General features: G+C 42.3%; 2 protein-coding genes across 2 annotated transcripts in view; one reads left to right on the forward strand and one right to left on the reverse strand.

Moving 5' to 3' along the window:
- Positions 1-1859: 1859 nt before the first annotated feature.
- MBD-like (methyl-CpG-binding domain protein 2) lies at positions 1860-26005 on the reverse strand. The gene is made up of 6 exons (XM_080279216.1): positions 25766-26005; positions 22695-22847; positions 13535-13682; positions 8000-8128; positions 4437-4553; positions 1860-2013 (listed from the first exon to the last, which is right to left on the reverse strand). Exons 1-6 carry the CDS (start codon positions 25885-25887, stop codon positions 1915-1917), a joined length of 768 nt encoding a protein of 255 aa, XP_080135342.1. The 5' UTR covers positions 25888-26005; the 3' UTR covers positions 1860-1914.
- Positions 26006-26416: 411 nt separating this feature from the next.
- The window catches only part of CCT3 (chaperonin containing TCP1 subunit 3), a 35447-nt gene continuing 34401 nt past the window's right edge, over positions 26417-27462 (forward strand). The window contains exon 1 of the mRNA XM_080279219.1: positions 26417-26654. Coding sequence (XP_080135345.1) covers positions 26621-26654 — 34 coding nt within the window. The 5' untranslated portion in view covers positions 26417-26620. The remainder of the gene's footprint in view (positions 26655-27462) is intronic.

A 27462-nucleotide genomic window follows, 5' to 3' on the forward strand; every position in this document is an offset into this window, starting at 1 on the left:
CCTTCAGCTTACAGTCTCCTGGGTTCATGCCTAGATGAACCTGGTCCCACAACAACAACAATTTGAAAACAGGAAAAGGAAAGGATAAGAGTAGACCTATAAAACAGTGCCCATTCTCTCATCATTCAAACCTTCACTATGCTCAGCTCCACCTCACAAGCAACATTCCATACAATTACTGTACAATATTACCGAGATTCAAATACTGTAAATACACAAAAGGGAATTGGGCAGCTACAAATATAACAATAACTGCAGCACTGGGCATCTCTATATCCTTTCAGAATAATGGTTACTCTTATTTCATTCAAGATTGTTATAGCCAGTTTTATGTAATTTAACCCCTTCAATCTAGTAACAACTTATGAATTTTATCCCTTCTACCCCAGACACTATTATTCCATTTAGGAGAAACCTTTTTGAACAAGAGGGATGGGATATAATTTAATTAATCCTTTCACTACAAGAGGTCTTCCCTGAGCTAAATGAAACTAACTGGAGGTAGGATGAATGAATTATTTAAAAAATATCATCATAGCAATGAGGTTGAAGGACCCCTCATAATGAACAGATTACAAAGTCTACATCAACCTCTTCACCATGAGGAAATCTTCTATAACTGATTCTGGCCAGATGTCACTTAATTCTGTTCCACTTACAGTAGGTGTGATGTCCTTGGCTTAAATATAAAGAGTAATGACGAGGGTACCGAAAGATATGGTACCAATTACCAGTTTGTGCTATATCCCTCTTCTCTGTCTCTTTATGAAACACTCTTGAAGTCTTCATACTGCACATTTTCCCAGTACACCTTCTCTGAAAATTTTCATCCCTCTCTTCCTCTTTACATTCTTCCCGTACTCTACATTCTTTCTTCATATCTATTAATTCAATATTCATTTTCTTCTACTTCCTCCCGCCTTTGTCCCTTTCTGTAGCACCTTCAAAGCTGTTCCACATTATCAGTCTTTTCTTTCCTCCTGTTCATTAATTCATCCTATCTTCTTTCAACTCTCCATCACACTATCCTCCTATCCATTACTTTAGTATCCCTTCTTTTCTGCTCCCTTCATCTCATCATTTCCTCCTACTCTGCATGTTCCTCCCTGTAGTACCTCCATTCCCTCCTTTCTTCTCTCATCATGGCATACTCTTCACTTTTCGTTCCTCTCCCTTTTTCTGCTTAATACCTCCATTCCCTTCTTCTAATTCTTTGTCTTCTTCTTCTTCTTCTTTTTTTTTTTTTTACTCCTTCTCTCCCTCCACCACTTCCTCCTCCTCTCCTATCCTACACTTCTCCCTCACTCCTTACTGCCATTCCCTACTTTCAACTGTATTTTTTTTCTATTCCTTCCCTCCCTCCATCACTTCCTCCTCCTCCTCCCCTCCTGTCCTACATTTCTCCCACTCTCCTTCCTTCCCACACAGCTATCTCTGTTCTTCTCTTCACTCCTCATCCTCACTCCACCATCATCCCCTTCTTCTCACTTCTATACTTTTCCTGCTGTCTTCCTTTTTAGTGCCTCTATTTTCTTCTTTCCCTCTCCTTTTTTTTTTTTAATCCCTTCTCCTTCCATCCCTTATTCTTCCTCTCAGTTCTCCTGCTGTCCCTACTTTTCCTTCCTCCTTCCTTCTCAGTGCCTTGATTCCCTTCTTCCCTCCCCTTAGTACCCCTTTCCTTCCTCCTTCCCCCACTGTTTCCTTCTCTCCTACCCTACACTTTTCTTCCTTCCCTTCTTACCTTTTTTTTTTTTTTTTTCCTACTTCTCCTCTCTTCCCCCACAATTCCTCCTTCTCTCCTACCCTTTCTCTTTCCTTTTTCAACTCCTCCCCTCCTATCCTGAACAACTACTTCCTCCCATCCACTGCGATTTCTGTCCTTTCCTCCCAGTCTAGTCTGGATGCTGCTGCCTTTCACGGCTCGAGTTCCCTAAGTGCTTTCTGTAGTTGGTGTCTGGCCTGGTCCACCCGCTCCTCTTGCAACGCGATGTCCTCGTTTTGAATCTGAACTGACTGTTGGAGGAAAATATAATGAATGAATAAATAAGGTTTTAGAGTAGGGTACGTACATGAGATAACGAGTGACTCCTGTTTTTATGACTTGATTTTGTTATAAAATTGTTTGCAAAGTAAGCAACTGTATAGCAAACCACTATATCGCCACAAGTGTGCTACCATCATGTAGCATAAAATTGTTTGTAAAGTAAGCAACTGTACAGCAAACCACTGTATCACCACAAGTGTGCCACCATCATGTAGCATAATCAGCCGTATGCTTAAACACACATGGAGAGGCCCTACATTGGTCCCTACTTTACACACTAAGGAAAGCACAAGCAAGCCCTCAATTTTTAAAAGGTATGCTAAGAGAACATTAAGAGAAAGGGGGCGGTTGGTAGCCCTGCGTGACCAGTTGGTACGTCGGAAGTGCTCCCATGGGAGTCGCCGTGACTATTCTTTGTCCAGACGATGTTAATCAGCACCAAAAAATAATAATTTTCCGTCATTTTTTTATATATTAGCACTTATTTGTACGTATACTTTATATACTATTATAGTAGTAAACTTTTCAATCAATACTTATGTTGTAAATATGATAGTTAGCACTGGAGATAGGTCAGGTTAGGTTAGGATAAATTTGGTTAGGTTACCTTAAAACTGGTTAGGTTAGCTTAAAACAAGTTAGGATAAATAAGGCAAGGTTGAATTACGAAAATTTGTTAGGTTTGGGTAAATGAGCACTGATAAAGGGCAATTTCACTGAAAAATAGCGTTCTAAGATGGCATTTGTCAGTCTTCGCGCACAGATTAGCATAAGTTTGGTTGGGTTAGCATAAAATTGGTTAGGTTAGTCTCAAATAGGTTAGGTAACGTTAGGAGAAATAAAGTTGGGTTGTTACGAAAGTTTAAGTTAGGTTTGTTTAATTAGGCCTGCAAGGGTAATTTTGATCGTATATGGCGCTCTAAGATGGCGTCCATCGGTCTTCATGCACAGCAAGATAGTGGCTGTCCATGAACAAACACCGCTTTTTAAAGCACTTTTTACCATATTTAAAAGAACGAAAAACACTAACTTGAAAACACATTTCGAGAGTACATGAAGAATTCCATGAAGGGCTAAAGCAAGGAAAAAATGCAAAATAAGGTGGTCCTATGTCTCCTTAACGATTACCAAGAATTATGATTAGAATGCTGCTGATATATAACAAAAAATGGTATAAGAAAATGAAAAACAGTTTGCAGTGTCTGAGATTAAAACGCAATGATGATCCAATGCTGGCACGACGCTTCATAGTCTGGCCCACGAGCGAAGAACAGTAGTTTGGCCTATGAGCGAAAAACAGTACCTTTCTCGTTACGTATATTAACGTATATTATTACCTTTAGCATTGACTGAACGTTCTATATTCAGTTAAATCACATGAGTAATGTATAAAAGTGGTTTACAGATGTCAATTTTAGGATCTCGCCTACTGTCAATTACTGTACTCTTTAAAAAAATAAAAATGACAGTGTGTGTCTCCGCCAGGGCAGAGACGGGCCCGGGTTTGACCTACTACTCGGTAAGGCACAGCCCGCGTGTTTTAATAACCAACGGTTCAGTTCCCGTGTATGTTTGCATTGCACTTTTAGCAAGTTAAAATATTTTTTACATAAACTATTGTTATTATTCTATGCATTCTGGAGGTACAGAGTTACTTTGTTATGAATAATTAAATATAGGGTTTGCAAAAGCCAAGCATTCCTTCCCTTAAAAAAATGTTGGAACAACCCTACATATTGAGGGAAGTCTTTCCCTACTTAAACTTTTAGCATACCATTTTGATATTGGGCCCTTAGGAAAGGCCCTACCTTAGCTTTAAGCATACGGCCATAAGACCTTTTTCTCTTACTGCTGCCAACTATTACCTACGGCCTCAGGTTTGAATTTGAAGGTTTCCTTCTCTAGGTCAGCTCCCATCCAATGTCTATGAATGCAGCCTACCCCATGGAACTGACTGCAGTTATGCAGATGATATAATATATAAGTAGTCTCAACCCTGACTCCAGGTAAATGCAACTGAGTCCCGTACCTGGACCAGGATTTGGCCCAACACCACTCCCATGGTAGTACCTCCCAGGGATGATGATTACCATCCACCTTCTACCTCTTAAAAGAATTAAGTACAGGTAGTTTAGACTGTATTAAGTCAGCACTTGCAAAATCCCACAAAAAAATTACAGTACTGGTAAACATGAAAGATGTCAAACTGAATGGATTAAATGACATTTTGATCATAAAATCTGCTAGTAAAATCAGATCCAAAAATAACAAGTACTTCATCCTACTCACCTTTATCCTTAATAATTATACAAAAAAAGAGGGGATGAAAAATTGCAATAAACAAAATTCAATTGTATTAGGTCCAAGCTGGCAAAACCCTGAGTCCACTGACCACAACGAGGGGCTGTGAAGGGTTGAGAAACACCCCTGGGTTCTTCTCCAGGTACTGCCTGGCCTCTGTCTGGCCTGTGATTGGTCCAGGGAATACATGTAGTGCAGTTGCTACACTCTGCCAAAGAAGACCATTCACATCACCACTTACACAATCTGCTTCATCCTCATCATCAACATAATCACTATCAATATTATTAGTCATCATCATTATTAACTCATCATCATCGCTATTATCATCATTACCAATTTCATCATCATCATCATCTAATCCTGTGTTGCCCCATGAGGAGCATAGGAGCCAGGGGCTAGGCAAGTTGGTCCTGACATTTAAAATGACAGTGACCAGCCACACTCATCCATGAGTGGCATTACATGAGTAATAAACCCCAACCACCCCTTGGATATAAACCTGTCCAGGCTCAATCTGACTGGAGTGCCTTAATTACCCACTAAACCACCAGATGCCACAATTTGGTTATATGGTTACCACCCAGTGTAGTAAATGGTTTCCTGGTGTACAGAAAACCATTTGGCATGTCACTCACTGCAGAGTCACCCACAGACACAAGGAAGAGGAAAAAAAAAAGAAAGACAGAAGAGGAAGGAAGGAAAGAAGTAAGAAAGAGAGGAAAGGGCAGTCATCCGAGAGCAGCACTACACAGAGTGAGTGGATGGTGAGCGTCCCCATCTACCACCAATTTCAAACTCATCATCATCATCCAATCCTACATTGCCCCATGAGGTCTCTCTCTCTCTCTCTCTCTCTCTCTCTCTCTCTCTCTCTCTCTCTCTCACACACACACACACACACACACACACACACACACACACACACACACACACACACACACACACACACACACACACACACACACACACACACACACACACACACACACACACACACACACTGGGTACCAAAGTAAGTCTTTCAAATTAAGACTGATGGCAATGTTTGTCAGCTATACTGTATGTATATATGGCATAAGAGAGTGGAGCAGTACTCTGGTGAAAGAGAAGGAAAGAAGTGAGTGCAACAGTCAGAAAGGTTCATGCAGACATAGCAGTCTGGAGGTGGCTCTGTTATGGCCAGCCTCTCTTGGGGATTCCCTGGCATATGCAAGGTATCAGACACTATGATTATGAGAAACAGAAAACAGAAGTATGCTGAATGTGTGCACTACAAATTATATTCAGGATTACAGAATATAATTCTCTGATAGGTATACTATACATGAGAGTGTTCACCACCATCCTAACCTTTAATTTCAGTTACACATTAATTTTAACTTAAGTTATCTGGCAGGCATATGTGAAGTACAGCTTTAAAGAAAAAAAGGAATAAATATGTGCTGATGGTTTGGTTTGAAAGGTGAAGCCAGAATTCAGAGGGGATGAATGACTGTGTGACCCATTTCACTGGGTATACCTTTTACAGTTTTCCCATTTTTGTACATTCTCTTTCCATGTTTCTGGATCCTACGTCACCCCATTCTTGGGTAGGATAAAAGGTCAGGATAATGATAATGATGCTGATGATGATGATAATAAAGTAAAGTACTGTACTCTGTTCTCTCTGGACATGAAGCACAGAAGAAATTATGTTTCAGGTACAACCCACATATACCCATTCATTCTGTACTGTGGCAAGCTGCTTGCAAAATGTGTCACGCAGTAAGGATGTTACATGCCTAAAAATACTAAGAGGGGATCATCAACAACATCTCCATCTCAATCTCCAATACCATTCTTTCTCCAGTTTTTCTCTCCAAAATACCATACCCTTCAGCCTTTTCTTCCGTCACTGATTTATACAAAGGGCTATCTGTATTTTTTATTCCTCATCCCCCTGCCTCCCCCCTCCACAAAAAAATTGTCCCATTCCACCCCTTGTGAGCTGCAGGATCCAAGGGTCAGTTATCAAGGTCCACAAAACTGCAGGGTAGGTGACAGACCTACACCATCAGTGGCCTTATATGAAAAAAATAAATAAATAAATAAAAGTGAACCAATGTGTATGCTATACTGTACAGCACATGATCTTCACCCCAACTGGAACCTCAAACCACTACACTCTGTACACTTTTAGTTCTCAGCTGTAACAAAAGATTAGAGTAGGGAAAGGATGTAAAACCACAGCACCGACATTCTTCCAATGAGCTACATGGTGCTACCCAAGAGTTACCAAAATTTGAAAACAAGGCCAAAACTGCTTGTCATACAGTGTGTGGATGCTAGGTGGAAGTGCATGCACTCTTAGTTTGTTAGTGTGTCAAGTGGCGTTCTGCAGGCTGGACACGTTTGCTGCATGTGTCTGTTTTTTTATCACTGTGTTTCAGTTAGTTTGCGAAGTCTGTGAGCTCAGAAATGGAGGATGTGAAAGAGTAACGTGTGTTCATCAAGTTTTGTGTGAAACTCATGAAGAAGAGGCAAAAACTCATAAAATATTAAAACAAGCATTTGGTGACTGGCTTGGGGGTTACACAAACCTATGACTGGTTTAAGCATTTTAAAAATGGACAAACGTCAACAGATGATGATGCACGGTCTGGTTGCCCATCCACCAGTTCAGCTCCTGACAATGTGACCAAAGTTTGTGCAACCATCCTCGAAGATCGTACAAAGACAATCAGTGATGTTTATGACATTGCTAGCCTATCGTATGGAACTTGCCGATGCATTTTGTCAGGCAACCTTGACATGAGAAGGATCGCCACTAAATTTGTCCCGAGGCTCCTGAATGATGAGCAAAAGCAGCATTGCAAGGAGATCTGCACAGAGCTCAAGGGAATGACCAGAAATGACCCTAACTTCCCCTCAAGTGTCATTACCTGTGATGAAAGCTGGGTTTACAGGTATGACCCGGAAACTAAACAACCGTCATCGCAGTGGAAGAGTCAAGCTTTGCCATGACCAAAGATGGCACATCAAGCCAGTGGCAATGTGAAGTCATTGCTCATTGCTTTCTTCGACATGGAGGGCACTGTTCATAAGGAATTTGTTCCTCAAGAACAGACTGTCAGTGCAAAGTTCTACTGTGACGGCTCCAGGAGGACATGAGACGAAAATGCCCAGACAGGTGGCTCACAAACAATTGGGTGCTTCACCATGACAGTGCACCTGCATAGACAACCTTTGTGTTCATAAGTTTTTGGCATTAAAAAACATGCCAGTTGTCCCCCACCCCCCGTATTCAACATATTTGGCCCCCTGTTATTTTTTCCTCTTTCAAAAATGAAAATCCAGCTGAAAGGAAAAGACTAAGATTGGACACCAATGAGGAGATCCAGGAGGAATCACTGAAGGTCCTGAACAAGCTGATGCTCAAGGCTTTCCAGAATGCATTCCAGTTGTGGGAGAAGCACTAGGATCAGTGTCTGAATGTCCAAGGACACTACTTTGAAGGGGGTGGTGGTGATTAGGACTTGACCTAAGTTATTTTCCTTCTTTAGTCAAATTTTGAGAACTTTTGGGTAGCACCTTATACAGGGAAAAGATAGCAAAATGACAAAAAATCAAGTAAATATGAACTACAGACCATAAAGCAAAGTCAGAACAAACCTGCAATACTGTCTGGTCCTCCACATTTGGGCCGACAGCCTTTAGAGCCGCTGGGAGGTCAACATTACGCAGCACCGATGTCTGAGCATCCAGGGCCTGCAGTCCTTGTAGGCGCTTCTCCCAAAACAGCTGTGGAGGTTATGTACCAGGTTATGGAAGGTAACACACAAAAAAATGGTGGAAAGATAAAGTGGAAGAGTAATACACTATGAAGGGGGTCTCTTCTTATCAAAAGTGCATATACTGTATATATATATATATATATATATATATATATATAGTATATAAATCCATCCATCCATCATCCAATCCTATGTTGCCCCATGATAGTGTAAGAGCCTGGGGCTAGGCAAGTTGGTCCTGACATTTAAGATGATAGTGACCACCCTCACTCATCCCTGATGAGCAATAAACCCCAACCACCCTTTGGATATATACCTGCACCGGCTTATTCCAACTGGAGTGCTGTGATTACTCACTAAACCACCAGGCGCCATAATTTGGTTATATGGTTACCACGCATAATGTGGCATATGGTTTCCTGGTGTACAGGAAACCATTTGGCTTGTCACTCAGTGTACAGTCACCCATAGGCAGAAGGAAGAGGAAAGAAAGATGGAAGAGGGAATGTAAAGTCACCTATAGGCAGAAGGAGGAGGAAAAAATGATGGAAAGAATGACATAAAGAGGAAGGAAGGATGAGTGGAAAGGGTAGACACCCAAAACAGCACTACATTGAGTGAGTGGATGGTGAGTGCCCCCACCTACCACAATAATATATATACAAGTGCTTGTGGGCCCTTCGGGCCCCTTGCACTTGTTCCTGCGGAAGGCTCTCGTGTTTATGTGCTGTTCAAGTGTAACGTTGTCACTTGGATTTTTTGCAGCTAACCAATTGATCGTGTTGTTTGCAGCTTCAGTAATGGAACCCAGTTTATTTTAGTTCTACCTCTGAGCAAAAAATTCTATGGAGATCCTATGTCGGGCTTCGGGAGCAGTGTTTTTTGGTCATAATGTGATCTTTCATTAAATATAGTAAAAGTTTTTCAGTCATGATGGGACCAATTTTTTTTGCGAATTTTTTGCGATTTTTGCGCCAATTCTGATGCGATTTGAATGTGGTTTCGGCTGCCCAAAATATACACTCACACACACACACACACACACGTGTACTGCTATATTGTATTATATGAATATACATACATATATATATATATATATATATATATATACACACATATATATATATATATATATATATATATATATATATATATATATATATATATATATATATACAGTAGGAGTCTGATTATTCAGGATCTACGGGTCCGGGTTGATGCCAATTAACCAGATTTTTGGAATAATCGAAAAACCTACCTACTCAGTACCTTATATGTATTGGCGAACACTGTTATCACTACTTATATTATTACAAATGTGTTTGGAGACAGTATTGTATACTGTATGATACTGTACAATACTGTAATCAATACAGTATCATACCTGAATCTGAAAAATATAGAAATTAGTGAACATATACAAGTGTGATGACTTCAGCCTCTGTCTCTTCGCCGCACTGTTGCATCTTTATCTCTTTTCTATCACTACTTTAATGGTCACTGCTCCTCTGAACTGTCTGCATACATTCCTCCACCTCTATGATGGGCGCATAGCACCCATCTAGCAGCAAACTCTCATCCCTTTTCTGTCCAACTCTCTAATGCAAGAGTTAACCGTTACTCCCAGTCCTTCATTTATGCAACGGTCAACTCTGGAACTGTCTCCCTCTGTCTGTATTTCCTGCTTCCTATGATCTCCAGTCTTTCAACGCAGTGTGTCCAGGCATCTCGAAATGATCGGATCTTGAATTCGGCTCTCTCTTGTATTTTGTTTTTCTCTTGGAAGGAACAGTTTTGCAGGCTCGTTGCCTTTGGTTCCTTCTTCCTCACGTTAAGAAAAAAAAAAAAAAAAAAAAAAAAAAAAAAAAAAACCGTTTCAGAGAGCAACGGAGGGCCCAATACCTGCCCAGGACCCCAACCAAATGGGCAGACTCATGTGGCCATGTGGAATGTGAGAGGTGTGAATGAGGAGAGCGAGAGGGTGGAAGTGGTGAATGTGTTCAAGAGTGCGAGATATGCTGTGATGGGACTGTGCGAAACGAAGATGAATGGGTGCGAAGTGGAGGAGTGGGAGGGTGTGAAATGTGTAAGATTGGGAATGAATGGGAGAGGATGATGCAAGGAAGGAGTTGCTTTGTTGATGAATGAGGTGTGGCAGAGTGGAATGAGAGACTACATATGTGTCAGCTCGAGATGTATGTATGTCAAGTTCAGGTTTGAGGTGAAATTGGCAGTGATTGTATCATATGCACTGTGTGAGGACAGGAGTGAGACAGAGAGAAAGACAGGTTTTGAGATGAGCTGGATGAAGTAGTGGGAGAAATGCCCAGGAGCTATAAAGTGATCGTGATGGGGGATATGAACGGAAGAATAGGCACTGGTCCAGAGGATGACATAATGGGTTGTTATGGAGTACCAGGAGAAAATGATAATGGGAATCGACTAAAGGATATGTGTCAGGAGAGGAGGTTGTGCATTTGTAATTCGTATTTCAAACACAAAGTTGCAAATAAATATACATGGTATAGAGGAAACGGGGATCGTGTTGAAAGAAGCCTGATTGATTACGTGCTCGTTGAGAGGTCGATGATGGGAATGGTTGCTGATACGAGGGCTGTGAGAGGATGATGTGGAGGTCTGGCAGATCATATGATTGTGGTATGCAAGATCAAGCTGAGAGGAGTGAGGTGGATCAAGAGAGAGAAGAGGAGTCGGGGTGAAAGACTGAAAGTTGAGAAGCTGAGGATCAAAGAAGTGGCAGATGATTACAGGACCAAAGTAAAGGATGAATTAGATTCAGTGAACTGAAATGAATTGGATCTGGACAGCCTGTGGAATGCATATTGGGACTGCTTAGTTAGGAATGGTAAAGAGGTGTGTGGTGTGGCAAGAGTATCAACAAAAAAGAAGGGTACGGCATGGTGGGATGAGGAGGTTAGGAGAGCGGTGGAGGAAAAGAGGAAGAAGTGGCTAAAGTGGTTACAGGATAGGGGTTCAGTTGAAATAAGAACTGAGTATATGGACAGCAAGAAGCAGTGAAGAGGAAAAAGAAGGAGATAAATGATGATCTGGGAAGAAAAATGAATGCGAGCTACTCTGAAAATAGGAAGTTATTCTGGAAAGAGGTGCGGAAATGTAGGAATGAAAGCGGAAAGAAATGTGATAGTGTGAAGGATGCAGGTGGTAGGTTACTAACCCATGGAGATGAAGTAAGGACCAGATGGAAAGAATATTTTCAAAGCCCGATGAATGGGAATAGAGAGAGCAGAGCAGCTGTAAACATGATTGGTTTTGGGGGTGTGCAGAGAAGGAATGCAGTGCCAGGAGACGTGACACTCGCACAGGTGAAGAGTGCTGTGAAACGGCTGAAAAATGGGAAAGCAGCTGGGGATGATGAGGTGTATGCAGAGATGCTTAAGTGTTGTGGAGAAAGTGAAATGAGGTGCTTGTTGGAGATATGTAAGAAGGCATGGATGAGTGAAACTGTGCCTGCTGAGTGGAAAACGGCTGTGATTGTACCCCTGTACAAAAATAAAGGTGAGCGAAGTGAGTGCAAGAATTATTGTGGCATAAGTTTATTGAGTGTGGTAGGGAAGGTATATGGAAGAATTATTATAGAGAATGTACGAGAGATATCAGAAGTCCTTGTGAGTGATGAACAGGGTGGCTTTAGGAGTGGCAGAGGATGTGTGGATCAAGTATTTGCAATGAGACAGATAGCAGAGAAGGCTTGTGAGAAGGAGTATAAGTTGTTTATGGCATTCATGGATCTGGAAAAAGCATACAACAAGGTAGACGGAGAGGGATTGTGGAAAGTTTTGCGCATGTATGGTGTAGATGGTAAGCTGCTAGGTGCTGTCAAGAGTTTTTATGATGGTAGCGAAGCATGTGTAAGGGTTAATGGGCATCTAAGTGAATGGCTCACGATCGGTGTGGGCATGCGACAAGGTTGTGTGATGTCCCCATGGTTGCATGGTTGTTCAGTGTATATATGGATGGAGTGATGAGAGAAATGAACACATGAGTAATGAAGAGAGGGATGGCTTTGGTAACGAATGGTGATGGATGGAATATCTCAAATTTGTTGTATGCAGATGATGCAGTACTGCTTGCAAGTACCAGACAGGAACTTGGTAGGCTAGTGCAGAGTTTTGCTGATGTGTGTGAGCGTCGTGCCTTGAGAGTAAATGTAGAGAAGAGTAAAGTGATGGTTATTGAGAGAGAAGGTGACTCCCAGTGTGGTGTCACAGTGAATGGAGAGAGGCTGGAATTGGTGAGAGAGTAGTAGATGTAGTTGTTCCCTAGGCAGTCTGGCCGAACAGCCCCGATGGTGAGAGAGTTCAAATACTTGGGTACAGTGATAGAAAAGAGAGGAAAATGTGCAAAAGAAGTTGAAAGTAGAGCGACACAAGGAAGAAAAGTAGCTGGTGCGGTGAAGACCTTGATAAGAAAGAGGCTTGAGTGTTGCAGCTGCATGAGGCTTACATGAGGGAGTGTTAGTGCCAACTCTAACATATGGATGTGAGACTATGGTGTGGCATGAAAATGAAAAGTCAAGAGTAAGAGCAGTGGAGATGGGACTGTTAAGGAATGTACGGTATGTGGAGTACAGAGGGCGGCTAGGATACAAAATACAGTAGTGTGATTCGTGAAAGGTGTGGAGTGAGGAAGTCGGTGGACACCAGAATCGATGAGAGTGTCCTGAGATGGTATGGTCATGTAGAAAGAATGGATAACAAAAGAGTGGTGAAAAAGGTATACCTGAGTGAATTTGAAGGAGGGAGGAGGTGAGGTAGGCCAAGGAGAAGGTGGAGAGATATAGTGGATGAGTATTTGAGGAAGAGAGGTTTGGAAGTCGGTGAGGCTAGGGAACTGACAAGAGATCGAGCTGGCTGGATGATTGTTGTGAGGAGAAATGCATGATCAGGAATTTTGGCACCCCTTGTGAGCATGGCAGCGTCCGGACTGACTTAATCGGATATGTTTGTGTGAAGCTGCAGAATGTGGTGAATGTTTTTTGGTGTATCTGGTAAAGCCAAGATTCCGGGGGCTTGAATGATGAGTGAATGGAAGTGTGGCCTATTTGGATTGGGCAAGTTTGTGCTGTCTGGACATTGCTACTCCTCACTCTGCCCTTGGGTGGGAAAGGAGGTCCGGATGATGATGATGATGATTATATATATATATATATATATATATATATATATATATATATATATATATATATAAAACGTAATAATTACCAGTATTATTTTCAGTTTTATGTTCATTTTCCATGTAGCATGAGTAAGATGGGTTTACCTGATAGTACTCCTTTACCATGCTCTGTTCTGCACTAGCTCTTTAATAATATGGTACCTCAGTTGGCAGACACCACCTCATTCCAAGAAACAAAACGTATGAGTCCCTTTACCTGTTTGGGTTTATCTTGTGATCCGTGTTTCATGTCTGTCTTGACCTTGCTGGTGGGCTGTGTTTTGATAACTGTCACCGGCTGCTTGAAGATGGAGGCTGTCTGGCGTATGGGGGGCACCAGTGAGGCATCATTGCGTATACCTCGGCTGCAACATCAGGTCCAGTTACAACAAGGAAGCTATACTCTTTTTACTTTAGCTTGACCTAAAAGTGCAATCTCTCCAACCTGAATGCTACATTGTGACAGAAATTATCAACAGATACAAAGGCAGTCAGGAAGAAATGCTATGGAAAAGATGCAGAGCCATAGCATTATCAGCTTTTGCCACTAAGCTACATGAAACAGAATACAGAAGTATGAAAATCTGGGCCAAACTAACGTGACAAAAATACAGTGGAGTGCATGAAGGAAGGTGGAGTGTTATGAGAAGAAGCACCATAACTGAATATGGACAGGAAATTCAAAGGGTCTTTTTGTCATAGCCACTCTCAACAGGATGCAACAACAATCACAAAATGGACATAGACTGGATATACACAACTGACTGGATGACTATTAAAAAATATCTATGTCATGGTCTTGTACACATTACAGTGACATCTTACATAACGGAAATGTACAGTAACTACCTCCTACATGATGGAAATCTACTGTATTTCTCCAGACACACTAAAATCAATTCATCCATTATCCAATCCTTTACTGCCTTAGTAGGAACACCAAGGCACTATTCAGTCCTGATACTTAAGGCAAATGCAACCAGCTGCCTGCCCCCAAGTGCCATTATATGAGCAATAAACCCAAAGTGCTCCCTGAATTGAGACCTGTAGGGGCTATGTCCATTTGTGCATTCACAGAAAGGATTTTACTTTTTACAGTAGCTGACATTATCAAGTTACCTGTACTCAGCTTAACACTAAAAGTTAGTGAGTCTCTGTCTGCGTGGAAACTAGCAGGGTCATCCTACTGCTGCTGAGACACACTGTACAGGGTGGATGGGTAGGTTGGTAAGATATCTATCAATCTATCTACAGCCAGATGACATAATCTCGTAAGGGGAGGCCATTTGCCTGTGAGTTTGTTGTTTTACAGGGAAGGGCATTAACCCTCCTCCAACCCACTTGCTGGCAAGTAGGGAACACGAATGGGTTGGGTATGTGGTTACCAACCAGCATTTTAAATGGTTTCCTGGCTTACATGAAACCATTAAGCTTGTCACTCAATGTAAAGCCACCTGAAAAGGAAAGAAGAGTAATAAAATGTGACAAAAAAGATGGGAGAAATAGGAGGAGAAGAGGGCAAACAGAAAACGAATGATAAAGGTGAAGGAAGAAGTAGGCAGCACTACATCAAGTGAGTGGTTGATGGCTGCCATGACCTACCACCAAGGTAAGATATACCAGTACGGTATTAATTTCAACCATTAATTAAGCACGCAAAGTTAATACAGTATATCACATAGGTGGTAAACTGTAACTCCCCTGGAGGGCTAGCCCTTCATTATGAAGAGGTGGTTCCTGCATGGAGATGGCCCTCCAAGGGAGGTTAATATCCTCTAAGGGGTGGGAGGGGTTGACCCACACAAGGTACCTCTACTGTAGATGGGAAGTACTAGTACTCCTCTATGGAGGATGGGAGGAGCCCCAAGATGGGTAGAGAAGGGCATGGTCTTGTGCATGCACACCCTGAGGAGGCTAAATAAAAATTATTTTCAAGCACATGTTGTCATCGTTTTTGTTTCTGAAGGCTCCAACATGTTTGCATGCGTTGGCCTTGGTCACCTAATGGCGGCTCTCCATGATGCATGATCTATTGCAGCATCCCTGTTCAGTCCCTTAACCCTGAGGTCACACCTAATGACCTCATCCTACATCTTTCTCGGTCTACCCGTCACAACCCCACCCCCAATATTAACAATTCTCACTTTCTGCACCCAATTATCATCCCCCATCCTCTCTACATGCCCAAACCATCTCAATCTACCTCTCCTCATCACAACACCAATACACTCCAGTCCCAACATACCTCTCAACTCTTCCATCGTAAAACCAGGCCCCCCAGGCTTTGCACGGAGGGACGCACTGCACATCCACCTAATCATTGTCATTTTTGTATATCTGAACCTACGAATATCCTCCTCCATTTCTGCCCAGGTTTCACTACCATACAGCATTACACTCCTAACACATGCTGCATACAAAGACCCCTTAGCATGTAGGGAGAGTCCTCTCAATTCAGGAGAGGCAACAGCTCCCTGAACTTCTTCCAACCACTTTTCACCCTAGCAACAGAGCTAGGTCCAGCCCCACCTCCAGCACACATGTCTCCCAAATAAAAAAACTCTTCCACACGCTCAAGAGACTCACCAGCAAGTTCAATCCTTTCACGCCCGACAATCTCCACCTGCTCCTCCCAACATGCCGCACACATAAAATCAGCATTATCTCGCAGTCTACCTCTGATACCACTACATCTCTTGTGCACCCATTTATCACAAACACTACACAAGATGGAATTACTTCCCACACCCTTGTGGCAAACTGCACATGGCCACTCTCCCTTATCTTTGACAGTACCGCCACCAACCCTATATCATCACTTTTATTTTATCTGCATTTACCCTTAAGCCCTAATGCCCCATACTATCTCTCCACTTCCTAAATCTTTCCTCCGTCTTCCTTTCGTTCTCTGCAATCAACACCAAATCATCAGCATATAACATCTCCCATGGGAGTCCGTTTCTGAAGTCCCGTCAGAGGGCTTCAAGTACCATGATAAACATAAGGCTCAAAACTGACCCATGATGCATACCAGCATTCACTGAAAACTCATTATTCAAATCTCCATTCACTCTTACCTGGGTGCGAGCACCCACATACATGGCCATAACCACCCTAACCAGCCACTCCTCCAAGCCAAGCTTTCTCAATGCTCACTTCACCACCTCTCTAGGGACTCTGTCAAAGGCCTTTTCCAATCAACAAAAACAAAATACAGATCCCTTCTCTTCCCAATATATTTTTCCTGAAGCTGTTGAACAATGAATATGGCATCAGTGGTCCCCTTGCCTGGCATAAACCCAAACTGCATCTCATTAATATTCATTCTTTCTCTAATCATACCTTCTAGAACTCTCTCCATTACCTTCATTATCTGGTGTAAGAGCTTTATACCTCTGTAATTTCCTCTTTCCAGGGCATCACCCTTCCCTTTATACACATTTACAGTTACACTCTTCAACCAATCATCTGGGTCAGCACACTCATATAGAATCATATTTATCATAGCTGCAATTATATCGGCATATGCTCCACAGGCAGGATTGGATGAAGCAGAGAAAGATAGATTTTGGGACGATTTAAAACGTGTAGTGGATGGTATGCGGGATGATGAGATAGTGATTTTGGGAGGGGACTTAAATGGTCATGTAGGTGAAGCAGCACAAGGTTATGAAGGAGTGCATGGGGGATGTGCATATGGTATAAGGAATGCAGAAGGGGAAAGGATACTCGAGTTTGGAGAGGCAACGGACATGATTGTGTGCAACACATATTTTAGGAAAAGAGACAGTAGGTTAATTACATATGAGTCTGGGGGAAATAGCAGTCAGATAGATTATTTTCTGGTTAGGAGGGCCAATAGGAAGTGAGGAGTGTGTGCAGCAGCACAAACTATTGATTTGTGATATGGTGCTTAAAGAACAAGTGATGAAAAAGAGGACTTATGCACCTAGGAGGAAAATATGGAAGCTGAAAAACCAAGTAGTAAGGGATGCCTTCTATAGCGAATTGAGGAGAGTGGTGACTGAACAGGGAGCTGCAGACAGAGGCGTTAATGAACAGGACAGAGCCCTCAAGAACAATTTCTTGAGAGTTACTGATGTAACATGCGGTTGGACAAGAGGACCACCAAGACATAAAGTAACTTGGTTGTGGGATGAGGGTGTAGAAGCTGCAGTTAAGGAGAAAAGAAGGCTTTTCCGGGAATGGAAGAAGGGTGGTAGCAAAGAGGAATATTTGGCTGCCAAGCGGAGGGCTAGAAGAGAGGTATACAGGGCAAAGTCTGAGTCACAGAGACTATTACTTGATAACCTAAATCATGGGGAAAGGAAAAATATGATATTTAGGGTGGCAGGTCAGGTGAAGAGGGATAATTGGGATATTATAGGTGAGCAGTGTGTGAAGATTGATAAAGGAAGGGTAGTGGTGAACAGTGAGGATATTAAAGATGCATGGAGAGAGCATTATAACCGGTTGTTGAATGAGGAGTTTGACTGGGACAGGGAAGGTTTGGAGCCAGCAGATCCAGTGTCTGGCACTTTGCCTTTGATTGATGCTGCTACTGTGAGTGAGGCAATAGGCAGGATGAAGGTGGGGAAGGCAGCAGGTGTGTCTGGGTTGACTGCAGAAATGTTGAAGGCCTCAGGCGATATAGGGGTGAAGTTAGTCACTGACCTGATAAATAGGATTTTTTATGAGTGTGTTGTCCCAGATGATTGGCTGAAGAGTGTAATTGTAAATGTGTATAAAGGGAAGGGTGATGCCCTGGAAAGAGGAAATTATAGAGGTATAAAGCTTTTAGATCAGATAATGAAGGTAATGGAGAGAGTTTTAGAAGGTATGATTAGAGAAAGAGTGAATATTGATGAGATGCAATTTGGAATTATGCCAGGTAGGGGGACCACTGATGCTATATTCATTGTTCGACAGCTTCAGGAAAAATATATTGGTAGGAGAAGGGATCTTTATTTTGTTTTTGTTGATTTGGAAAAGGCCTTTGACAGAGTCCCTAGAGAGGTGGTGAAGTGGGCAATGAAAAAGCTCAGCTTGGAGGAGCGGCTGGTTAGGGTGGTTATGGCTATGTATGTGGGTGCTCACATCCAGGTAAGAGTGAATGGAGATTTGAGTGATGAGTTTTCCGTGAATGTTGGTGTGCATCAGGGGTCAGTCTTGAGTCCCATGTTGTTTATTATGGTACTTGAAGCCCTTTCACGTGACTTTAGAAACGGACTCCAGTGGGAGTTGTTGTATGCTGATGATTTGGTGTTGATTGCAGAGAATGAAAGGGAGGTGGAGGAAAGGTTTAGGAAGTGGAGAGATGGTATGGGGCACAAGGGCTTAAGGGTAAATGCAGATAAAACAAAAGTGATGATATCTAGGGTTGGTGGCGGTACTGTCAAAGGCGAGGGAGAGTGGCCATATGCAGTTTGCCACAAGGGCGTGGGAAGTAATTCTATCTTGTGCGGTGTTTGTGATAAATGGGTGCATAAGAGATTTAGTGGTATCAGAGGTAGACTGCGAGATAATGCTGATCTTATGTGTGCGGCATGTTGTGGTGAGCAGGTGGAGATTGTCAGACATGAAAGGATTGAACTTGCTGGTGAATCTCTTGAGTGTCTGGAAGAGTTTTGTTATTTAGGAGCCATGTTGTGTACTGGAGGTGGGGCTGGAGCTAGCTCTGTGGCTAGGGTGAGCAGTAGTTGGAAGAAGTTCAGGGAGCTCTTGCCTCTCCTGACACTGAGAGGACTCTCCCTACGTGCTAAGGGGTCTTTGTATGCAGCATGTGTTAGGAGTAATGCTGTATGGTAGTGAGACCTGGGCAGTGAAGGAGGAAGATATTCGCCGGCTCAGACGTACAGAAATGACAATGATTAGGTGGATGTGAAGTGCGTCCCTGCATCCAAGGCCTGGAGGGGCTGGGTTTATGATGGAAGAGTTGAGAGGTAAGATGGGACTGGAGTGTATTGGTGTTGTGATGAGGAGAGGTAGATTGAGATGGTTTGGACATGTGGAGAGGATGGGGGATGATAACTGGGTGAGGAAGGCGAGAAGTGTTAATATTGGGGGTGGGGTTATGAGGGGTAGACCGAGAAAGACATGGGACGAGGTCATTAAGTGTGACCTCAGGGTTAAGGGACTGAACAGGGAGGCTGCAATGGATTGTGCAGTGTGGAGAGCCGCATTAGGTGACCAAGGCCGACACATGCAAGCATGCTGGAGCCTTTAAAAACGAAACGATCAGGTCAGTGACTAACCTCACCCCTTTATCTCCTGAGGCCTTCAACATTTCGGCAGTCAACCAAGACACACCTGCTGCCTTCCCCACCTGCATCCTGCCTATTGCCTCACTCACAGTAGCAGCATCAGTCAATGGCTAAGGGACAAACACTGGATCCGCTGGCTCCAAACCTTCCCTGTCCCAGTCAAACTTCTCATTCAACAACCAGTTATAATGCTCTCTCCATGCATCTTTAATGTCCCCACTGTTCACCACTACCCTTCCTTCATCATTCTTCACACACTGCTCACCTATAATATCCTGATTATCCCTCTTCATCTGATTTGCCACCTTAAATATCATATTTTTCCTTTCCCCATGATTTAGGTTATCAAGTAAGTCTCTGTGACTCAGACTTTGCCATGTATACCTCTCTTCTAGCCCTATGCTTGGCAGCCAAATATTCCTCCTTGTTACCACCCTTTTTCCATTCCCGGAAAATCCTTCTTTTCTCCTTAACTGCAGCTTCTACACCCTCATCCCACCACCAGGTTACTTTGTGTCTTGGTGGGCCTCTAGTCCAACCGGATATTACATCAGGAACTCTCAAGAGGTTGTTCTTCAGGGCTCTGTACTGTTCATTAACGCCTCTGTCTATAGTTCCCTGTTCAGCCACCAATCTTCTCATCTCACTATAGAAGGCATCTCTTACTACTTGGTTTTTCAGCTTCCATATTTTTCACCTGGGTACATAAGTCCTCTTTTTCGTCACTCATTCCTTAAGCACGCACTCCTCACTTCCTGTAACTTTAACATCCCTTACTAACATCCTATCAGCCATCCTAACCAGAAAATAATCTATCTGACTGCTATTTCCCCCAGACTCATACGTAATTAACCTACTCTCTCTTTTCCTAAAATGTGTGTTGCACACAATCATGTTCGTTGCCTCCCCAAACTCAAGTATCCTTTCCCCTTCCGCATTCCTTATACCATACGTACATCCCCCATGTACTCCTTCATAACCTTGAGCTGCTTCACCTACATGACCATTTAAGTCCCCTCCCAAAACCACTATCTCATCATCCTGCATACCACCTACTACATGTATTAAGTCATCCCAAAATCTGTCTTTTCTCTATTTCATCCAAGCCTGCCTGTGGAGCATATGCCGATATAATTGCAGTTATCATTCCACCAACCAGAAATTTCACTACCAATATCCTATCACTTACTTGCATAACATATTCCACCCATTTCTCCGCAACCATCACACCAACGCCCCCATATCCGTCTGTCCCCCCCCTGCCAAAACAACTAATAATAACAATCCTTCCCAACAATCTTTCTAGCTGATCCACCCCTGTACTGGACTTCCTACAAACATGTCACATCCACCCACCTCCTACTGAATGCCTCAGCGACTTCTCCCACTCTTCCCCTCAAATTTCCCACATTCCATGAACCCACCCTCATCCCCCTGGGCAATTTAATGTCCTCAGGCTTGCTTTGAAACATATTTTTAGTTATAGTCAGTATTAATAAAGGGAGTAGACATACCACTGGCCCCACTCACCGCACAGTCCCAGGTCCAGGCAATGAATCTGGGACCCCTAGCCCACCAGCCTACCAGTGGCTGTGGTAGTGGCCTCAGGGCACCCTGCCAGGACAGCTGCTGAGACACCCTCCAAGCGCCTTGGCACTGCAACTGCCCTGCCATTATACTGTACATCCACTGATAGGGCAGCCCCCTGGGGCGCTACTCCTAGGTTCGGGCCCCTCTCAATTGGGCGGAAGCGGCAGCCTAGGAACCACAATTCCCAGGTTCAAGCCCCATCGTGCCCTAGACCCATGATCTATGCCGGCGGAACCCGTCACCCCCCCCCCCCCCCAAAAGGCCGCCACTAGGTAGCGGGGGCAAAGTTTTCTAGCCGCATGCCCTTGCTGGCGCCAACCCCCCTAACGTAGTGGGATACGTTGTGTGAAATGTAAAGTGCATGTGGTGTAGTGCATACGAGGCTTAGAGGAAATGTTTGGGGGAGTATGCTGGTCTACTCTCCATGTTACTGTCACACTGAAAAGGTCAGCAAAGGGAGATGGTTAGATAGCTAGTGAAACAGAAGCTCCAGCTCTCCCTATCATCAGCATTCCCATTGCCCTTGGGAGTACCACCCTGTTGAGCCCGTGCTACAGTCTCCTCACTTATAATTCATCTCCAGAGCTAGAGATTGGCTTATGCTGCTAATTCAATGTAAATGAAGAATATGAATATAAGGAGAAGTAACTAGTCAGTTTGTGGATAATACAGTCAGATTATCCTAACTCTGATAGCTGAAAATTTTTTATTGGTGCAAGTGGGGAAAAAGTGGAAAATTAACTAACACAGATATTAGAGTGGCATGACAGGAAGGAGCTATAATACTGATGAACTGAGAATGAGATGAAGCAGAGGAGTACAATAGCAGAGAAAGGGATGGAGGCTTGGAGTGGTGGGATTTAGTGGTGACAAGCGACAATGGAGATTTTTTTTTTTTTTTTTTTTCCCAATAAGGAAATCCAAGATGAACTTTAGGACTGAGGGTGTAGGTAAGACAAATATGAACAGATAAAGAGACAGGCGGACTGACAAAGATCAGCACACACATAGCCTAGAAACACACGGATAAAAATAGAGAAATCAATAGGCACAGACAGAGAGACAGATGAATGTGCTGACAGATTATACCGCTGGCAGGATACGTAAGATACAAAAGCAAAGTGACACAGCTAAGTATAAAAAGCCAAGACTCAAAATGGAAGAAAAACAAGAAAAAAGTTACACTAAAAAAAAAGGGGGGGGGGGTCAAACTCATTTTACCCCTTGCTCGGAGTAGGGCCAAAGACTAGACTATTATAATACTGAGCATTTAACCCTTTCAATACAATATGTTTCTCATTGGATACTTGCTACTGCCAGATGAGATTGTTCAGCTCTAAGGAGACCTCTCGTATTGAAATGATTACTGCAGATTGTTACTACCAGTGCCTCTTTCACTACAAGCAGTCTCCACAAACGAATAAAATTATCTGGCTTTACCATGAAGAAAATACAAAAGCAATCACTGTATTGATAGGACTACAAAACAGATATCTAAAAAATTGATAAATAAAACCATGAAACCTGTAATCAAAGAGTGTGCCCCTGGGTTTCTTGTTCTTGCGTGCCAGCATAGGGTTGACCTTCCCCGTGCGATAGTCAAAGGAAGAGAGGTCAACAGAATCACCCAGGTAGCGTGTCAGCTGTGGTTTGCTGCGGAACTTCTTCCCACTCGGACTGGATAAAGACAAAGCAGATTATTTTACACGGTGGTACATTAATAATTATGGTTTGCTAATCATTATTTGTACTGAAAAGCATTAAAACTAAAATTTACTAATGTAATATGCATTAACTACTGTCCTAATAATCTCCAATTATATTAACCCTATCAGGTTTTTGGGCCGGGCAGATTATGTCTGTGCCAGAGTCAGCCACTCATGCTGACCCACATCTTCGCGGCCTGATAATTTACTTTGATCGCTGTGTGTAAATACACTTTTCATGATAGAATGTTGGTTTTGGTATCATTTTAAAGCTGAATAGCTGTACTTTATCGCGTTCAAAAAAGGAGGACAGAGAAAATAACATGTCAAAATGATGAGCTGAAGTTGGGGGAAAAGCAAAAATTGTATACCTTGCTGTAGAAAAATCTTAGGCAAAAAATAATGAGTAAAGATATGTAAATTTGGTTTAAATTATGCAAAAATACAATAAATTACCTTTTCCCTGTAAAACAATTAACTCTAAGCCCTTGGCCACCCCGTTTGGGATACATGGCATCTGGCAATGAATGAATGAATGAACAATGATATATAGATTATGGTAATTTTTGCATTTCTATCTATCTATCTATTGCCAGACGCCTCAATCCCGTTTGGGGTGGCCACAAACAAATCGCCTCCACATCGCCCTGTCCCCCGCCATTTCACTGCCCTGCTCCCAACTCACACCCCCATCTCTCATATACCTCTCCACCCCATCCCTCCATCTCATCCTTGGCCTCCCCCTCCCTCTTCCCCCCTCCACCTCGCTCACATACACTTTCTTCGTCAGTCTCTCACCCTCCATCCTCTCCACATGGCCAAACCACCTCAGTGTGTTCCTCATAACGCTTCCTATCACATCCACATCCACACCACAACGCTCCTATATATCCTCATTCGTCAGCCTGTCTCTCCATGTGACTCCACAGGCTCCTCTTAAATACAGTAAATCATTTCCACTGCTCTCACTCTTGACTTGTGTCCTTCCAACAACATCCAAGCTTCACTTCCATATGTTAGAGTTGATATCACAATACTGTCATGTAGTAACTTTTTCACTTCCATGCTCACTTCCCTGTTTCTTATCACTGCTTTCAAAGAACCAGCAACCTTTCTTCCCTGCTGTACCCTTTCAAGCACTTCACCCTCCAAACCTCCATCCTTACTCATCAGTCATCACACTTCCCAAGTACTTAAATGTACTCACATTTTCCAATTCCTCACCATCCAACCTCACTGTACATTCACTGACTTCACCTCTATCAAAGACCATCACTTTACTCTTCCCTACATTCACCTTTAGATCCTGTTTCTTACACACTCTCCCAAACTCATCCACCAAGCCTTGCAGCTCCCCTTCATCTTTACTCAACAACACAGTATCATCTGCAAACAACAGTACAGGGATTTTCCAAACACTATACTCTCTCACCAGGGCCACTCCAACATCCACTACTCTACCTTGTACCTCTTTTATTACCCCATCCATGTACAGATTGAACAACCATGGAGACATGACACATCCCTGTTTCAACCCAACCTTCAAAGAGAAAAATTCACTTAGTTCACCATCCACATGCACTGCAGCCTTAGCACCATCATAGATACTCTTCACACTATTCAACAACTTCCCATCTACTCCATATATTCTTAATACTTTCCAGAATCCTTGTCTATCCACCTTGTCTTATGCTTTCTCCAAATCCATGAAAGCCCCATACAACTTCTTTCCCTTCTCTAGAAACTTTTCCACTAAAGATCTAAGAATGAATATATGACTACACAACCTCTTCCCTTCCTAAAGCCTCCCTGTTCTTCTTCAACTAATTCCTCTGTCCTTTCTCTAACTCTGTCATTAAGTATCCTACCATACACTTTTCCTATTATACTAAGAAGACAAATGCCCCTGTGATTACCACACACTTCTTTTTTCCCCTTTTCCTTTGTACAAGGGAATAATTATACCTGACTTCCAATCCTCCGGGACTCTACCTTCCTCCCAGGCCAATCTGCACATCTTCCACATCTGTTCTACTACTATCTCTCCCCCATGCTTCAGCATTTCACCACACTCCATCAATTCCTGGGGCTTTCCCCAATTTAACCTTCTTCATTGCTTCCACAACTTCTATCCTACTGATTTCTTCCTACTGCATTTCATTGTGAAGTAAAGTGAAAGGAAAGAGATGCACAATTTTATTTTAGTCTCGGCCGCATATTCGCTTTGCGGTTTTTCTTTGATCGGTCAGTGTAGATACACTTTTTATGATAGGATGCTGGTTGTGGTGCTATTTTGAAGCTGAATAGTTGTACTTTATCGTAGTATGTTCATTAAAGGAAAACAAAGAAAATAAAAAGTCAAAGTGACGGGTTGAAGTTAGGCAAAAACCAAAAATTTTATACCTTACTGTAGAAAAATATTCACCAAGAATAAAGTTATAAAGAAACAAAACCATGAGTCAGACCAGCTGTGCAGTACTGCCACACATAGAGCAACCATTCCGTGACATCATGCTCGAACTTCTTTGTTATGATGCATAAATGTGATTTATGGTGAACATTTTACAAAGTTTCTTAAAATGACAATTAAAAGCGTCATCTGAATCACTGAGGTTGGATTTTAAATGACGATCGAAAGTCATTTGAATCTCAAAGGGTTAAACCTTACAATATATATCCAACACTTTATCACATACCTGTAATAACTGACATCTACTTTCATCAATTCATTTCAAGATATATTAGAGCTTTCAATATACATTCAACATTCCCCTGTCAGTCTACCTAATAGCATAATACCGGTAGACATCCACGTTTGCTACTAAATTTCTGCATTTGACTTGTATCTTGCAATATACATTCAACACCATGCTGTCAGTTACCATATACCTGTAATAATAAACGTCCACTTTTCCAGATGTAAGGCCAGTTTTTCGAAGCACCTCTTCCCTCTTCCATCCTTTGGGCAGAGCGGCGCAGTCATATCGTCGCTTTTCTATCTGCACAGACATAATTAAACCTTTAGAACATTCGCTGATATGAAGCTTGGAGAGATGAAGAGTCTATAAATACGCCGCTGATGAAGTTAAGAACTAAAAGACTGAAATAAGCTAAGATAGGTGAACACCTAACGGCGTAAGGTTATTTGTTTACGACTGACGCTCGGGGGGGGGGGGGAGGGCTGAACTCAGTTAACTGTAATGAAATTAGTACATAATTTTATTTCAGTGGTACATACGAGTTCTTCTTTGTATAAGGGTATATCTAGTTAATGTAGTAAGGCATGTTGAAAGATATTTTGTTTACATATATGCTCGTTCAACTCGTTTGATATTGGCTTTGACTTGGGATTAGCAGTAAAAATTTCTTTGCCTAAAAGATCACTTGTTGATGATAAAGGTTCATAATTTTAATGTAAATGATTATGTCTAATCTGTATTCATCACAATTTGCAGAAAAATTATTATAAAATTTGTTCTTGCCAGAAGCTTCCAGAAGATTCCTTCCAAATTCGAACGACCGGGTGATTCATACCAATCATCCAAAACTGAGTGAATTCTTTAATACTTGACAATTCCCACAATAAATAGGCCGCTTTACGCTTATCATCTCCCATTACAAGGCAGATGGTCAAGGTATGAAATTGCTAGCTAAGGTTGTATACATCTGAGTGAGTCGGCCCCGCGTGTTGTTTCCTCGCCTCTTGTCATCGGCGGACGCAACTGTTCACAAAATTCATTCAAAATGATGGGAGGAGGCCAACCGATCATTGTTCTCAGTAAGTTATCTATTGTTGATGGTAAAATGCACATGCAGTCGGTGTATTGGGCTATTACAAGGGGAATCTGTACGAAGACTGTGACTTACAAGATCCATGACTTTCCACTCACATGAAATGAGGTGACAGTTATAATTAGTTTTCAGCGTGATTTTACTGGTTTGCTTTTATTATGTTACTTTGGTTAATGTACGCTCAATTAGAAGCAATAGAAACACCTTACCAGTTCAATTCATGTTCCTTCAGTTTGTTTTCTTTATTTTTCACAGTGGTAAATTACCGTTCCCTGCAGACCAAAAAATTTTCCCCGTTATTGTCATAAAGTACCTCAAGCCGTACCTGTGATTGTTTCCGGTGTAATGGAAGAAACGCCCCCAGCATACTCAAAGGTGGATTTCGTTTCCCAAATGGACCTTAGGTTAGGTTAATTTTTTAGGTATGGTTAAGCTAGGTTAGGGTAGGTTTAGTTAAACAGGTTAGGCCACCATTAAGCTGACAAATCAAACAAGAATTATCACACAGGAACAGCTAAAGACAATGGAGAAATAGATTTAACAAGGAATGCTTATTTACCACCCCAGAAAGTCAGAAAATAGACTGTCAGAAAGAAGAACTGATTTGGTAAAGTGTTTCTGCTGCTAACAGTAAAGCATATGTATACTGTCACTTTTTTACCGAGTGCCATGGGAGTGAAGGTTTGTAAAATGCATGAGATTGAAGTAGTGAAGTGAGGATTTTCAGATTTATATTCTTAAAGATTGCCTAGACTAATGGTAAGATAAGCAGGTAACAAAGGATAAAACAATCG

This window comes from Coenobita brevimanus, chromosome 77, assembly GCF_032717465.1.
Source record: "Coenobita brevimanus isolate Jiangsu-jjx chromosome 77, ASM3271746v2, whole genome shotgun sequence".
Lineage (NCBI taxonomy): Eukaryota > Metazoa > Arthropoda > Malacostraca > Decapoda > Coenobitidae > Coenobita > Coenobita brevimanus.

What these genes read in the sequence shown, in the direction of transcription:
- MBD-like (XM_080279216.1), bottom strand. Translation starts at nt 25,887, where the DNA reads ATGTCTGTGCAGATAGAAAAGCGACGATATGACTGCGCCGCTCTGCCC. An exon ending in GGCACACTCTTTGATTACAG is followed by an intron (nt 13,683 to 22,694) that starts GTTTCATGGTTT and finishes CTGATGTTGCAG; the next exon opens with CCGAGGTATACGCAATGATG. An exon ending in CTTCACAGCCCCTCGTTGTG is followed by an intron (nt 2,014 to 4,436) that starts GTCAGTGGACTC and finishes TTCCTCCAACAG; the next exon opens with TCAGTTCAGATTCAAAACGA.